Source organism: Canis aureus, chromosome 16 (genome assembly GCF_053574225.1).
Source record: "Canis aureus isolate CA01 chromosome 16, VMU_Caureus_v.1.0, whole genome shotgun sequence".
Lineage (NCBI taxonomy): Eukaryota > Metazoa > Chordata > Mammalia > Carnivora > Canidae > Canis > Canis aureus.
Window position 1 is genome coordinate 5,798,934 of NC_135626.1, and position 16,380 is coordinate 5,815,313.

The 16,380-nt window shown below is 54.1% G+C and overlaps 1 protein-coding gene and 1 long non-coding RNA gene across 25 annotated transcripts in view; one reads left to right on the forward strand and one right to left on the reverse strand.

Annotated features, from left to right (window-relative positions):
- Window positions 1-2,139: 2,139 nt before the first annotated feature.
- Window positions 2,140-6,274, reverse strand: LOC144285602 (uncharacterized). Of its 2 annotated transcripts, XR_013353869.1 has the most exons (3): window positions 5,947-6,274; window positions 5,408-5,586; window positions 2,140-2,515 (listed from the first exon to the last, which is right to left on the reverse strand). It is a non-coding gene; the product is annotated as an uncharacterized LOC144285602 (long non-coding RNA). The 2 variants fall into 2 exon arrangements; XR_013353868.1 differs by lacking the exon at window positions 5,947-6,274 and having other exon boundaries at window positions 5,408-5,932.
- Window positions 4,616-16,380, forward strand: part of DNM1 (dynamin 1) — a 46,457-nt gene continuing 34,692 nt past the window's right edge. For 16 of the 23 annotated variants that reach the window (XR_013353862.1, XR_013353861.1, XR_013353860.1 and 13 more), the window contains exon 1: window positions 4,617-4,887. Coding sequence is in view for 16 of the 23 variants with exons in the window: in XM_077850861.1 (XP_077706987.1) it covers window positions 4,727-4,887 (161 nt within the window). In the remaining 7 variants the exon portion in view is untranslated. Of the gene's footprint in view, window positions 4,888-16,380 lie in introns of all 23 variants that reach the window. The other 7 variants (XM_077850859.1, XM_077850847.1, XM_077850849.1 and 4 more) reach the window with 1 other exon arrangement.

Sequence of the window (16,380 nt, forward strand, 5' to 3'; positions counted from 1 at the left end):
CCTAAACCGGTCCATAAATTTAACCGCCCGGGGCAATCAGCTCCTTCTGCATTAAGCGCAGATTGTGCGCGGCCGCAGCGCGCAGTGGCGCTAGAGGCTCGCAGGTTGGAGGCCGCCCAGCGCGCTCGGCCGCGGAGATGAGTGTCAACCAATCCCTGCAGTCGTGTGACAAGCGCTGCGCTAAAGTTCGGGACCCGCTCCGCTGCAGCTCCGGGCGGCAGCGGCACAGATGCCTAATTCCGCCTGGATCTAGCGGCTCGAAAGTGGCTCGGCGTGGCCGCAGCACGAGGCAGGGGCCGGAGTCCTCAGGACGTGGTGCCCTTGGGTAGAAGGGCAGGCTGCACCGTGGGAGCTTTGAAGGCCTGGCCTTGGGCTTTATCCCTGAAGGGCAGGGAGCGCTAGGAAAGTCTATGACAACAGCCCATCTCCCGGGATTAGAAAACTCACTCTGGGGGCGCCTAGGGTGACTCAGTGGTTGAACGTCTGCCTTTGGCTCAGGTCATGATCCCGGGGTACTGGACTCTTCTTCTGCCTGGGTCTCTGCTTCTCTCTATGTCTCTCATGAATAAATAATATCTTTTTTTAAAAATAGAAAAATAGAAAACTCACTCTGGTGAGAACCAAGACGGAGCCAAGATCCAAGCCCACTGACACCTTGGTCCCGGTGCTAGCAGAAGTTGAATCCCGACTCCACTACTTTCTGGCTAGGCCACCCAGATGCAGGCAGGAGTCCTCTCTGAGCCGGTTTCTTCCTCTATACAATGAATGCTCCTTCCCTGGGTGGGTGTGAGGATAATATTACATAATGCATAGCGCTGTGTAATGTGTAACGTAGATCTGCATTCAAATTGCTGAAGTAAAAAAACAAAACTAAAAATAATGCTCATGCTGGTGATTCTGTATTAGTTCATCTTTCTGAAAAGCAATCTGTAAATGCTCTATCAAAACTCTTGAGGGACACCTAGGTGGCTCAGTGGTTGAGTGTCTGCCTTTGGCTAAGGGTGTGATCCTGGGGTCGTAGGATAGAGTCCCGCATGGGGCTCCCGGCAAGGAGCCTGCTTCTCCCTCTGCCTATGTCTCTGCCTCTCTCTCTCTCTCTCTCTCTGTGTGTCTCTCATGAATAAATAAATAAAATCTTAAAAAAAAAACAAAACCTCTTGAATGTGCTCTGCCCTTTGACCTGGCAACCCCTCTTGTAGGAAACTTGCCCAAGAAAAGAATCAGGAGACTTTTTAAAGCCAGCACGCCATTCATGGGACCATTATTTGTAATAGCTATCCGGAAAGTAATCAACTTTAGGAGAACAGCTAAGGAAATCATGGTGTTTTCTTCTTATGGAGTAGCACACAGCCATCAGGAATTATGCTTTCAAAGACTATGTAAACACCCACAATATGATGTGAAGTGAAATCAGCAAGTTACAAAATTGCATACATAATTATGATCCCAATTTTGTTTTTTGTTTTTTTTTAATATTTTATTTTTTATTTATTCATGAGAGACACAGAAGGAGAGAGAGGCAGAGACACAGGCAGAGGGAGAGGGAGAAGCAGGCACCATGCAGGGAGCCTGATGTGGGACCTGATCCTGGGTCTCCAGGATCACGTCCTGGGCTGAAGGCGGCGCTAAACCACTGAGCCACCTGGGCTGCCCATGATCCTAATTTTGGAAAAAATAAATATACGTGTGTAGTGAGCTCATGGAGGAGGTTCACTTTCTTTCCTTTTTTCTAATTTACGGTATCGGTTTAGATGATGTTTTCATGGGGAGGGAGTTGAACATTTTAAAAAATGTATAAGACTTTGTGTTGACTCCTTGAAGACCAGACAAGACAATGGCTGGTAACTCCTTGGGGGATACTGTTCAGGGCTAGCCTCATGTTAATTGCTTTTAACCAATCCCTTGCTGGCAAAGCCCCCCAGTGGACTATGTTCAGAGGGAGAAGAGAGGCACCATCTCTTTGCATCTGATATGAAGTCTGACGCTGTAGCATCACCTGGAGGCCTCTTTCTTGCCTCTAATCTGAGTGGCACCTTTTTCATGTAATAAACTCTCATACTCATGTAGATCTGCATTCAGACCTGTTTCTGCTCCAGGAATCTACCCATCCCTTCCCATGATGCAACCTACCACTTGGTGTGACTATTACAGTTTGGGAATGTATTTTAATGCCTGATAGCACAAGCTCCCACCATTATCATGCTTTACAAAACATTTCTTGCCAATTCCCAATTGTGTAAAAAATTTTTTCCAGGTAAATTGTAGAATGACTTTGTTAAACCCCTCCCCCAGCTCCCACCACCTCTCAAGTTTTATATAATAATATATATAAGAGCTCCTTCAACTTTGATGTGCGTAGGAATGTCCTGGGGCTCTTGGTTAAGTGCAGGTTTGTGATCCAGCAGACCGTGAGCAGGGCCCGAGATTCCATGCTTCTGACAAACTCCAGGTGATGTCCAAGCTGCTGTTCTGGCATCAGTGATAAGCAGTACCAGACCTATAGTATGATCCCATTCTATAAAAACAAGATGAAACAAAATGAATATATATATAGGAAAATCCAGAGAATAAACACCATATAAGCTATAAATAGTGGTTATCTGTGGGTGGGAGGATAACCAGAAGCTTTCAAACACAGTGTAAAGTCTGACTTTTACAGTAAGTTTCACTACTGTAACTAGGAAAAACAACGAGCCGTGATGGCACCCTTCTGGGCAGACATCGGCAAACTGCACCCCTTCCCCAAATTAATGGCTCCACACCAGGCTTCATCTCTGCCCTCTCTGGTTCTCAGAGCATAATAAAGGGCCTGGCCCTAAGCAGCTGCTCAGGATGGGTGTTGTGTGTAGCTAATACTCCAGCTGCCTGGAGGGCTCAATCAGTTGGTTTATTTATTTATTTTTTAAAAGATTTTATTTTATTTATTCATAGAGACAGAGAGAGAGAGAAAGGCAGGGACATAGGCAGAGGGAGAAACAGGCTCAATTAGTTGGTTTAATCAAATTCCCGTGAGCACCAAGCCAGTGCCACGCCCCTCACAGGGATTCTAATCTTTGATTATCCCCATTACCCAGATTAGATAACTGAGGCTCAGAGATGGGTAGGGACCTGGATCACCTAGCTTGACTAAATCCCTCCTAGGACAGGACCTGCTCATTCTCCTCTGCCTGTCTGGAAAATCCCCCCACCCCCAGATGTCCATATGGGTCACTTCCTTCAGATCTCTGCTCACATTTTTACCAGAATCCTACTCTCACCACTCTAAACAAAGAACAGCACTATCCACCCACCCCCCTGCCCGCTTAGCCTTCCCAAGCTTTCTTGCTTTCCAAAGCACCCATCACCATCTGACAGAGTCATATCTATTGGGTTATTGGTGCTTTGTTTCTTTTTCCACATAGGGGTATAAGCCACATATGGGAAAGGACTTTGTCCATTTTGCTCACTGCTCTGGGCTCTAGCATAGTGCCTGGCTCAGTTAATATGCATTAAACAGGTGAGTGAATGCAATCTCTGTTTGCCGGGCCACTGCTCTCCCAGAAATGCTTCCCCACCACCTAGATTCACAGCAGGGTGACCTGCTGGTGCCTAACAGCACAGGATAGGCTGGCTTTTCTTTCCTAGACTCCTTGTGGGCAGTCCAAATTAGGTTCCTCCAAATCAAAGGTGGAAGGCTAGGGCTGGGGCCCACGGCCTCTCCATGTGAAAGGGATACACAGGGTAGGGCTATAAGAGTCCTGGATTTGAGTCCCAGTTTTACCACTACCCTGATGGATTGGGACAAAGACTGACACTCTAGGACAAGAAGTCCCAACGCTCCCAAGAAGGCCTTCCAAGGGTCAGGCCTGGCTCCTTCTCATCTTCTAGGTCTCTTCTCAAATATCACCTCCTCAGAGAACCACCCAACTCCTCCCAGGCTAAGTGGACGTTTTGCACCTACGTAAGTACCTCTCTTCACACCCTGTTTACTTCTTCCATCACTGTTAGTGTACACTATTTTCATTTTTAGTCTTTCGTTTACCTGTTTTTCATTTCCTATCTGTCTCCACCAACCCAATGTGAGATCTGAGGGTAGAGACATTGTCAGTCTTGGTCACTACTGTAACTCCTCTGCCTACAACAGGGACTGGCTTATAGTAGGTGCTCAATAAATATTTGTTGAATTAATGTTCTGTCTCCTTCTAGAAACAAGGAAACTGAGGCCTAATGGTGGGAAGGGGCATGCCGCCATGAATTAGTGTCAGAACCTAGAGTAGAAGGCAGTGAGGCAGAGTGGAACTCCAGGTCCGGAGACTGTGACCTTGAAGGAGACCCATCTCTCTCCAAACCTCAGTTTCCTCATCTTAAGATGGAGTGAGACAGCCATGACCATTATCCAAGAGGCCTGGGACTAGGGGCGAGACCTTGCTCATTTCCAACAATGATGGCTACGGTGCAGCATCAGAGCTCCCCAGACACGGCTCAAGCGCCCCAAAAGCCGCAGGCGGAGAAAACTACAATCCCCATAATGCCACAGGCGGCACCTGCGCACGGCAGCCAGCCTGCAGCGCTGAGGGCGCCCTCTGGCGGTAGCCGGGCGCAGAGCTCCGCTCGGCTCCTGGAGGGGCGGGGGGGGCCGCGCGCAGGCACTCGGAGCGCGCGGCTGCAGCAGAGGAGCCGGAGCCGGGAACCGGAGCCGGGAGTCGGAGCCGCGGCCGGATCGCAGCCCGCGGGGCCCGCCGCAGCCATGGGCAACCGCGGCATGGAGGATCTCATCCCGCTAGTCAACCGGCTGCAGGACGCCTTCTCCGCTATCGGCCAGAACGCGGACCTCGACCTACCGCAGATCGCGGTGGTGGGCGGCCAGAGCGCCGGCAAGAGCTCGGTGCTCGAGAATTTCGTAGGCAGGTAGGAGCGGCGCGCCCCGGAGCGCGAACTGCCCCCGCCCGGGTCCCCGGGCCTCCGCCCCCAGCCCCGACGGCGCCGCGACCTCGCAGCCCTTGGCGCTGCCCCCGCGGACCGCGCGCCCCCCTCCTCCAGCCAGACGGAGGGCGCCCCCCCCAGCCCCGAGAGCCCCTTAGCGGCGGCAGCGCCCCCCGCTTGTCCGCAGACGTCGTCAAGCCACGGGCCACGGTATCACGCCCCCCTCCTCCGCCACATCCTTAGGGAAGACGGCGCTCCGCGGAGAGACACTGCCAAGGGGTCCCCCCCCCCCAGTATGGGCACCGAGGGGGCCTGCATTACTCAGCGCCTCCCTTCGGCTCCCGCGGCCCCCGGAGCGGGCAGCACCAAGGGCAGTGCTCCCCAGCCCGGGGCTCCGCGGGAGACAGCTCCCTCCCGCACGAGGCCCCCCTCCCTAGCTGTGTCCCTGGGAGAGGACAGTCCCCGGGCCTCGAGGACCAGGCACAGCCGCCCCCCTCGCACACACCTCTGCAGCTCCCGCCGCCATCCGTGCGCAGCGCGGCGTTGGAGGGGAGGGGGGCTGGGGTGCTGCAGGGCCGGAGGGGGGTGGCGGCGGGACCGCTTCTGCTCCCCCTGCGCGCCGCCGGCCGCTGGCTCCGCCGCCGCCCCCGGGTGGGGGTCCCGCAGCCGTCGCACGCCCCGGGCCTGGCAGAGGGATCGTAATGGAGGGAGAAGGCGGCAGAGGGCAGAGATGACTAAGACCGGGAAGCAGGATGGCGGGGAGGGGGGAGCCATTTGCACGACCTAATCCCCCTCCTGCCTCTGATCCTACAGGGCGCTGGGAGGCCAGGTGGCAAGGAGCGGGGGGCAGCCGCAGAGACAAAAGGTCCTGGGTTTAGGGGGGCAGGTGGGGTCGTGACCCTCCCCTCCCGGGATCCCCAGAGAAAATGGAGGCAAGGATGGCCTTTCGGTGCTGGAGAAGAGGAGGCTCTCGGGGAGGGGGTTGGGCAGACAGGGAGGAGGCAGTGACACTGGCCTCTCCACCCTGGCATCTCCCTCCCTCACCTTCTTCAGACATCCTAGCTTTCTCCCCGTGACCTTCTCCGCTAAGGAAGCAACTGGCAGGTGAGGGAGGGAAGCAGAGGCCCCTGCCTCCCAGGGGAACACTCTGGATCCAAGCCAGGCTCTGCTGTGAAGCCTCAGGTGAATCACTTGCCCTCTCTGAGCCTGTGTGTCCGCCTCTAGGAAGGAGAGTTGCACTGGATGGTTGTTCCTGCCCCTCAAATGACCTGGGAAGCCCAGTGCCAACCCTGGGGCTGGAGGGAAGGGTTCCGGCAAGAGCGGCGTATCTGGGGGATGTTGGGAAGCCACCGTGGGGGTGGCTGGGCCCAACTGATCAGCAGCGGGGGAGGCCGTTTGTCTCTTGGGGACGGGCTCCCACAGAGCCCCTCTCCTGCTCACGTGACCCCCAGAGCTGCAGACATAAACAGGCAAGACATACACAGATGGGGCCCTTCCCTGTGGCCCAGCAGTCAGGGGGAGGGGGTAGGGTGGGGGCCTCTGGAGACAGAAAAGCCCAGAGGCCCTAGTGTTTTAAAAGGCACCCATGGAAATGCAGCACTTGACAGTGTAGAAACCTTATTCCTACCTTCGATCCATTGAACATGTGTTGAATACCTGCTTTTTCCAGGCTGTGTGCTCTGGGCAGGAGGCATAGGGTCAGGGAGGGGGCAGGTGACCTCAGCCCCCCTCTGCTGAGCCCTTCTCCTTCTCATGTGCCCTACACCATTCTCTGTCGGGTGGCTCACAGCAGCCCCCTGAGGCAGGTGCTATGATGCCCATCCTGCAGCTGAGGAGACAGACCCCTGAGGTTAGATGTCCCCCTACCCAAGAAGGACAACATCTATTCGATTCCAAAGCCCAGGTTCCTAACCCTAATCTTGAGAGCCCATGAGAGCCGGGCCCTGAGCTGGGCACAGGAACACACAGGTGCATGTGCCGCCGTCCTCCAAATCTGTGGGATGGGAACGCTGACCCTTGCTGCCCTACCTGCCTGAGAGGGTGGCATGGGGCTCCAAGGAGTTCATGGGTGTAAACGCCCCTTTGTAAACATGTGGGAGGGAGCTGTGGATGGTCATTTAGGCTTGGGGCCCTATGTGTGCCAGTGCAGACCTGGCCCCTGTCTTCCTGGAGTTTCCTTGTCCAGCCAAGAGAGGTGCCAGTAAGTAGACAACACAGCAGGCCAGCCCAGCCACAGCTAGCCTGGGCCCCTGTTAGTTTGGTGAGTGGAGCAAGATGTGGACTGTGCCCCCAGAGGCCTGGGTCCTCTCGTCCCTTGTGCCTCGTGGCCCTCTGACAGTGGCTCTGCTGGAGGATGTGAGAGGTGTCCAGGTGTGGGCCCAGGGCCAGTGAGGAGGACTTGGCCTGAGGTGGAGGGATGGGTGGGAAAGCATTATTTGATCCTCATGAAAGTTAGTGAGGAGGCCATGGCTGGGGCCTTAGGAGGGAATTCAGTAGTGCCCCTCACCAGCCCCACTGCTCCCTCATAGGCTCCTGAGCTCTCTGCCTAGGGCTGGGTCCCCAGACCGGTGAGCATGGAAACAGCTGCTCTGCCTCCTGGGGCTTCCCAGGAGCCAGCCCCCCATGGAGAGGAAGTGGAAAATAAACCGGAGGGAGCAGAGGCTGCCCCAGGCCAGCGTGGGCTCCTGGGCACCCCCAGGCGGCCCTGGTGTCAGCTCTGCAGTGGAAGTGGCACAGCAGCTGCCGGACTTGCTAGGACTTGTCTGGTTCAATACTACTTCTTCATCCCCCTTTTACAGAACAGGAAACTGAGGTTAATTCATTTAGTCATTCAGACATCTGTGGATTGTCGACAGTGTCACAGCACTAGAGATTCTAGGGTAGAAAAGACAATAGCTGTGCATTCCAGAGGAGGAGACTGAAATAGTAAACACAGGAGCACATATATGAAGATGACAATGAGGGAATGTGGCCAGTCCTCTGAGAGGGAGAAGGCCTGCTTTGCACAGGGAGGTCAGAAAGAAAGGAGGTCCCTTTCTAGGAGAGGGTAGCATCTGAGATGAGAAGCCATGGGACTGAGAAGTATTCTAGGCTGGGGGAACAGTGAATGCAAAGGCCCTGGGGCAGTAACAAAGAACAGAAAGGGGATCCCTGGGTGGCGCAGCGGTTTGGCGCCAGCCTTTGGCCCAGGGCGCGATCCTGGAGACCCGGGATCGAATCCCACGTCGGGCTCCCGGTGCATGGAGCCTGCTTCTCCCTCTGCTTATGTCTCTGCTTCTCTCTCTCTCTCTCTCTCTGTGACTATCATAAATAAATAAAAATTAAAAAAAAAAAAAGTTCAAAGAACAGAAAGGAGCCACTGTGGCTGGTGTTTGGTACACCAGGGCAACATAGCATCAGAGAGGTAGGCAGGGGTTGGATCTAGAAGGCCCTTAGGCTCTGAAGAGGAGTTGGGTTTCCTTTCCTTACTGCCGGAAGCTCTGAAGTAGTGGAGGGACTTGAGCTGATTCCAGCACTTGGGTGGGGGCTGCAGGTGAGGAGGCTGCCCCAGGGAGCAGGTGCCGGCTGATGGGGGGGTGGCTGGGCCAGGGCTTCCACATAGAGGGGGAGAAGAACAGTGGAGTTCAAGGTATATTTTGGAGGAAAGTCCCACAAGACTTGGCGGTAGATGGTATGTGCAGGGTGGGGAGAGAGGACTCTAGGATGACGCCAGTGTCTTTGATTCTGGGTGGGTGTTGGTGCCATTATTGGAGGACAAGAGGAGCAGGTGTGGGGGGCGGGGGTAGGCTCAGGAGGTGGATTCTGAGCATGTTGAGTCTGAAGTGTAAGGTGGGCAGTGTGGTGATGCAAGCTGGAAGCTCAGGGGAAGGCAGGCTGGAAGTGTAAGTCTCCATCACATAGAGGTGGGATTTATACCCATGGGAGTAGATGAGATCATCTCAGGGTAAGTGTAGACAGAGGAGTGTGTGCAGGGTCTCAGGTCACCCTAGCATTTTGTGAGCAGGTGCCTGCTGCCCTAGGCCATCCTTTGTCTGCCCCTGGCTGCATGCCCCCTCCTTGCGACACCTGTCCAGAACCAAGAATAAGTTGCCCTGGACAGGCTCTCAGCCTCCACTCCCCTCCGCTCACTCTGGTGCCAGGTAGGCTGACAAATGCATAGCACCTGCCCTCCCTGCCTGCTTGACTCCTGGGGAGGCGAAAGCCAGTGGGGATTCAGCAGAGGGGGTGAGAACTCGAGCTCTGGAATTGGACCTGGGTTTGTAGCTCAGCTCTGCCACTTATAAGCCAAATGACCTTGGGCGTGTTTCATAAACCCTGCTCAGCTCCTAGTTCCTCATCTATAAAATGGGGGTTATAATAGCACCTCTCTCATGGGATTGTGCTGAGTGTTGAGATAACACCCACGAAACACTCCAGGTAAGGCCTAGCATAGAGGACGTGGCAGTTCTGTTCTGCTTGCACAGAGGGACAGGCTGGGAGGCCGGCTCGGGTGCGGGTAGGGGCAGGAGGCCTCTGCCCAGAGCCCAAGGGGCGGCCTGAGAGGCAAGGTTTTGGGTTTCCCTAGTGACTCTGCCTACCCCTGCTCAGGCTCCCTGCCTCCTGCCAACCTCCTCGCCACTTCCTCTATGTTCTCCTCCCAGCACAGCCCTGGTGCCGGTCTCTGCCTCTGAGAACCCCTCTTATGCTCAACACCAGACCCTCCAGTAGGGGACAGCCCACTCCTCATTACTAAGCTCGCCTCATCCTCTGAACACTTTGGGACACATCTTAGTGGTTGCAATTCCCAGATTTGGAGACTGAGGCCAAGGAGGATTAGGGGCTATCTAAGACATTGTAGGTTGAAACTCAATGACGGGAGAAGGCAGAGAGGAGGGACATTTGCCTGGTGTGCAAGGTGCCAGGCGCTGCAGATACAGCTGTGAGCAAGCAGGACTGATCCCTGCTCTCAGGGGGCTCACAGCTGAGCAAGACAGACAGACACTAAATCACACAAAGGGCTCTTTTGTCATGTAGTTGAAGAAGGGCACGGGGGAGCCTTCTATTGAAGAGCGGCATCATCACTGAGGCCAGAGAAGGCCCCCTGAGGAGGTAGCATTTGAGACTGGACCTGAGCAAAAAAGGGACCCAGTCAAGCAAAGGAGCGAACATATTCCAGGTGGAAGGTCCTGTCTGAGCAAAGGCCCAAGAAGGAAAAGAGCCCGATGGGTTTGAGAACCCAGACAAACGGCAGTGTCACCGAGTGAGGAGCAGAGGCCCCAGTAAGACCAGGAAGGTGGGGAGGCACAGGTGGCCCCTCAGCCGCCACCCGCACCCAGGAGCCAACGCACTGCCAGGCAGCCACCCTGTGCTCAGAGCAGGACCTGCCACATGCCCAACACACATCTACAGCTAGGCTCGTGCGCTCAACCCAGGCTGGAGAACATCTTCACCAAACCCCCACCCCATTCAGTGGCCCCAAGGAGTCGGGAATGAAAGGTGACTCTGGCAGACAGCATCTGATCCAGGCTCCAATGGAATCGAGTTTCCCCCCCAACGACCTTAGCTGAGGTCACAGGGTCAGAACCTCAGGGGAGGGGATGCGAGGGGGGGTGGCTGGTGGGGAGGTGGGGGGTGGCCTGGAGGGGACCCATCTAGGGCACAGTGTTATCAGGTATGAAATAAGAGCAGAAATGGAGGCCCACGAGCCATATGTCTGGATATTCCAGTTATAAATCAAGCCAGGGGATCGCTGAACACAATGCATTCGGCCCTCCCACCTTGACAAACATGCTTTCATAACAACCTGGCAGACTGGGTTTGCATGGAGAATTTCAGACTCCTCGGGATTCTGTGACGGGATGTGGAACCCATCCCCTCAGGCTGACTCTGTCCCTTTTCACTGTGTCCTGTAACCACAAGGGGCCCCCTGGGTTCACATGCAGACACCAGACCCTCTCATCTGAGCTCCATCCAGGGTGCCAGAAAGGATCTCCCTGACCTTGGCGGGGCAGACCCCAGAAGAGAGCTTGAGTGGGAGAGGGAATTCCAGAGCACTCAGTGTGGCTTAGGAGGGGTGCATAGGCTCCAGCTGGACACTGACCCTTGGCCCCTGGGGACCCCTTGCTCTGGAGATCCAAAGAAGGACCTCTTAAACATGGGGCGGGGGCCCTGAGTCCCCATGTCCGAGGGCAGTGCTGATTATTTTCCTGTTAGTTGGAGGAGCAGACTATCATTCCTGGTTTCCACATGGCAAGATGGCTCAGAGAGGGTAGGGATCTGTCTGAAGTCCTGCAGCAATGGAATCAGAGGCAGGACAGGAACATGTACCAGTCCCCCGCCTCCGTGTCAGTGTCTGCTCTCTTCATCCCCACCATGTGTGTATATATCACACCCCTCTGCTCGCCTTGGTTGTCGCTCTGGACTCTTACCCCAACCTGGACTGAAATCTGGCTAAGGAACCAGAGCTGTGTGGGGACAGTGGTTCTAACAACTTGGAACAGCTGCTAGGCACCAGGAAAAAGGACTGTTGGCCTTGGAAGGTGTTCAAGGCAGTCTCCTAAATGGCATCTTCCCACTGTCCTAGCCGAAGGCTCTGGGACCAGCCTCCCCTCTGTGTCTTCCTCCCCATGCATGGAAAAATGCCCCTCCTCACTCTCCTGGCATATGGTGTCCTCATGTTCACCATGCCCTCGTCTTCCTCCTTCACCAGCTCATCCTCTGAGTCTCATATCGGTCAACACTTCCTCCAGGATGCCTTCCTTGACCACCCTCTCCCCCTATGACCTGACCCTCAGTGTAGGGGCTGGGGCTCAGTTTTCTCCCAGGATGAGGGGCTGCAGAGGAAGAGAGAGGTGGTTCTAAGAGAGAACCCCCTTAGGTTGAGGGTTCTCAGCAGACAGCAGCCCCAACCACGGTTCCTATGAACGTTTTAGCTGTTTATTAATGCCTCCTCTTTTATCACTCCTGTCAGATGCATCTGGTCTGAGTATGGGGAAGTGAGGCCACTAGGCAGGATGGGGAGAAATATCTCAGCAGGTGAATGCACATTCACCTCTGACCTGAGTCCCAAATTTTTTTAAAATTATTTATTGATTTATGATGGTCACAGAGAGAGAGAGAGGCAGAGACACAGGCAGAGGGAGAAGCAGGCTCCATGCACCGGGAGCCCGATGTGGGATTCGATCCCGGGTGTCCAGGATCGCGCCCTGGGCCAAAGGCAGGCGCCAAACCGCTGCGCCACCCAGGGATCCCTGAGTCCCAAATTTGAAGGAACGCAATGCTCACTAGCACACACAAGGCACCTGGCACAGGAGTGCGCAGGTGGCTCATGGTACCACCAATGGGCACCCTGTTAGGTCCTTCCACAGCCAGGTTCTTAGGGCATTCATTCCTTCAGCAGCCCTGGGAAGGAGCTGTTGGACTGTGTCCCATTTCACTAATGAGGAAACTGAGGCTCTGAGCAGGGAAATAATTTAGTGATGGAGCTGAGATACTCTTGCATCGAGCTACTGGTGGTAATAAATAAGGATCCAGATGTAGCTCAGTATTGAATGACTTGGGAAATGCCCTTGATGAGCTATTAGGCAAACAGAGCCACTACAGTGTAGACTGGAGCCCCTTGTGTGTGTGTACATGTGAGGGGGCTTTGGGCCATCTCTCATCACATCTGCCTCACATGGCCATGTGAGTATCAATCAAGAGGATGCGGGGAGGGACCTGGCAGGCTCAGTCAGTGGAGCATGTGACTCTTGATCTCGAGGTCATGAGTTCAAGCCCCACCTTGGGTGGAGAGGTTACTTAAAAAATAAAATCTTAAAAAAAAAAAAGACGATGCAGATTTCTTTCTTTTTTTTTAAAGATTTTATTTATTCCTGAGAGACGGGGCGAGGGGGTGCAGAGACACAGGCAGAGGGAGAAGCAGGCTCCCTACGAGGAGCCCGATGTGGGACTCCATCCCAGGACCCCAGGATCATGACCTGAGCCAAAGGCAGACAGACGCTCAACGACTGAGCCAGGATGCCCGGGTGCCCCAGGTTGCAGATTTCTTTTTTTTTTTTTTTAATTTTTTAATTTTTTAATTTTTTTTTTTAGGTTGCAGATTTCTTAAACAGGCTTTATTGAGGTATAATTTACATGCCATAAAATTCACCTGTTTTTAGTACACAACTCAATGATTTTTAGTATATTTACAGAGTTGTGCAACCACCATCATAGTCTAATTTTAAAACACTTCCCTCACCCCAGAAAGAAGCCTTGTCATGATGCAGATTTTCAAGCACCCGGCAGAGCCTCTGACTAGCAGTCAGCGAGCCCTCTGTGTTTGCCGTGGTCATTATTGTAAATAATAAAATGTTTACAAGGGTGGTCCCCAGGTGTTGGGATGATGATTGCTTTTTATTTTTTAAACATTTTGTGTATTTTCTGAATTTTTTTTCAAAGGGAGAACATGATTTTTTGTAAGTCGGAGGCAAAAGAGACATCCATTTCCATCTTGAAAATATAAAGTCATCAACACTGGCAAGGGAGGGAGGGAAAAAAGGAAGAAAGGAGGGAAGGATAAGGAGGAAGGAAAAATCATAGCTTTTCTTTTTTTTTTTTTTAAGATTTTATTCATTTACTCATGAGAGACATAGAGAGAGAGAGAGAGGCAGAGACACTGGCAGAGGGAGAAGCAGGCTCCCTGTGGGGAATCTGATGCGGGACTCGATCCCTGGACCCCAGGATCATGACCTGAACCAAAGGCAGACGCTCAACCACAGAGACACCCGGGTGTCCCCATAGCTTTTCTTTAGTAGGGAAAACAGTTGCTGAGGAGAGAGTTTGCACTCAGAGTCCAGAGCCCTGGGTGCCCATCCTACCCCGTGACCAACTTGCTCTATGACATTGGGTAACACTCTTTAGGCCAGCAGGGTTGCCCTGAGTGCCAGCTACCTGCCCTGCTGACTCCAGAGGACACTGGTAAACAGGACCAGCCCAGTCCCTGCTCTCAGGGCATCAGAGCATCAGGGGAAACCAGGCCAGGACTGCCCTGAAATGTTCAGACCTTAGCTGGAATTTCACGGGCTGCATGATGCCTGGGGCCTCCTGGGGCAGCAGGAACAGAGAGAGACTTGTTGCTTGAAGTCACCCTCACCTCCTCCCAACTGTATTTATTGGCCCACCCCCTCCTTGGCCTCCACTCCAGCTCCGTGCTTCAGAGGGCACCTCCCAGCCTCCCCGCCTCCCCCTTGCCTTCTGCTTTCAGGGGCAAGATTTGGCTGGAAATGTCTGGCCCACCAGCCCACTCTTCCGGCCGGCCCCCAGGAGACCCACCTTCCAGCTCCCTCCCTGCTGCACATTTGGTGGGAGCCCAGCCTGGGTCCTCAGCTTACTCAGCAAGTCATATTATTTGTAATCATAATAGCTACCATTTCTTCGGGCATCAAGTTAGATGAGCCTCACAGCAACCCATTTTACCGATGTGGAAACTGAGGCTCAGAGAGGTATGGTCACTTGTTCAGAGCCACACAGCTCCTACGTGGCAGCTCTGATATTCAACACTGGGCGTGTGTGACATCAGAGCCTGGGAAAGAGGAGACCTGGGAGGAAGACGGCCTCTGGGTATGCATTAGCCAGAGCATGCTGCTTTCTGGTGTGGTTTGTATTCAACAGGACCTGGAAAGCAGCTTCCCTGAGTTCTGGCCCCAGATCTCAGGTCTTAGAGTGGAGTAGAGGAGGGTCTCCTCGGACCTCTGATGTCTTTCCTCCAGACCCCTCTGGATGTGACAGTGCCAATTCACACAGGAAGCATGTGGTGCCTGGAGGTCCTCAGAGGTGTTTACTTCACCCTCCCTGTGCCTCAGGTTTGAAGGTGCCTCTGCAGATGGCAAGGCAAAGCCTCTTCGGGATACCACCATCTGTCCAGAATGAGTAGGGAGAGCTGGCATGCCACCATGCACCCCTCCCACATGGCTCCCAGGGCTGGTGGGCCCAGCACACTTTTCTCTGTCCTCCCTCAGCCTACACAGGAGCCGGGTGGGAGGTACATGGTGGCACTGGCTGGAGGCCAGATCAGGCCCTAACCCCCGCTATAACAGAGTGCCGGGGACCGTGGGTCCAGGTGGAGGGCAGGAGCCATGAGCTGTTCAGCTATGCTTGCTCCTGTGAGGGTTACCTGAGCACCTACTCCTTGCCTGGCCTGTGGTGAGCATGGGAAGCCAGCAGGGAGCAAGGACCTCAGTCTGGACGTGTGAACCAGCTAGTGCTCTTTGCTGCCTGCCCAGGGTGTGAGTCCCTGGTCCCCTTTTAGCCACTTCTTCCGTCACAGCTCCTGGTGCCTCTCTGGGCCTCCGTCCCCCACCTCCTCTAGACAATGGTAGAAGGATGACATGGTCTCTGAAAGCTTCTCCTCCTCAGCAGGCATCTAATATTTGCATTTACACCTAACATTCTGTGGTCAGAATCCTGAGACCCCAGTCAGTGCTTGGAGGAGGCGGCCAGAGGGCTCTGTGGGATCTTGCATTCCTTGCTGAAATTTGGGAACTCTCCTAGAGAGGGGGTTGAGAATAGGTAGCCCCTGGGCAGCCCCTTGGGGCTGCTGAGCACCCTCTATGTAGCAGGCCCGGCCTAAGCTCTTTGCATGAAGAGCTTCCATGGACCTTGCAGCCCACGTGTGGTAGCAGATGATGCCCAGTTTCTATGATGCTGATTTAGAGGCTGAAGGTTTTGAGGCACAGAGAGTAAAGAGCCTTGTCCAGATCGCAGAATGGCCAAGGCGGGATTCGAAACCAGGGCCTCTGCCTGGCATTGGCTCCTGACCACTAAACTTGAAAGGAAACATGAAAATGACTGTTTATTTATTTATTTTTAAATATTTTATTTATTTATTCATGAGAGACACACAGAGAGAAGCAGAGACACAGGCAGAGAGAGAAGCAGGCTCCCTGAGGAGAGCCTGATGCGGGACTAGATCCCAGGACCTCAAGATCACAACCTGAGCCAAAGGCAGACACTCAACCACTGAGCCACCCAGGTGCCCCCAAAAATGACTATTAAAATCCATATTCCCTCTCTCCCACCCCAGCCCCACTAGATCCTCACCCAGCATATCTGAGTAACACACAGTTTAATAAGCTGTCCTTGCAGGCTACATGAGGGTCTTACTCTGAGAACCTGGGCCAGGACAGAGATGGGGCCTCTCCCCACCCTGCCACCCCCATCCACACCCTGGCCCCAAGAGCTCCTGGTCTGAGGAGGGGCTCTACTCCCACACATAGCCCTGCCCCTCTAATCTCTGCTTCTCATAAGCTGCTTGTCCTTTAAGTAACCCTGGGGAGGCAGTGACTTGGTGAAGCCTGGCCCAGACCCCTGACCACCCCTCCAGCTGGGCCCTGGGCTCCCTGTACCTCTCCATGCAGCACCTCATTGACCGCCAACCTTGCAGGTCTGCCAGGGCCGAGTGGGCCCATCTGTGCAGGGGAGGCCTCTCAGGGAAAAGCTCCAGGGAAGGTCCATGTCTCT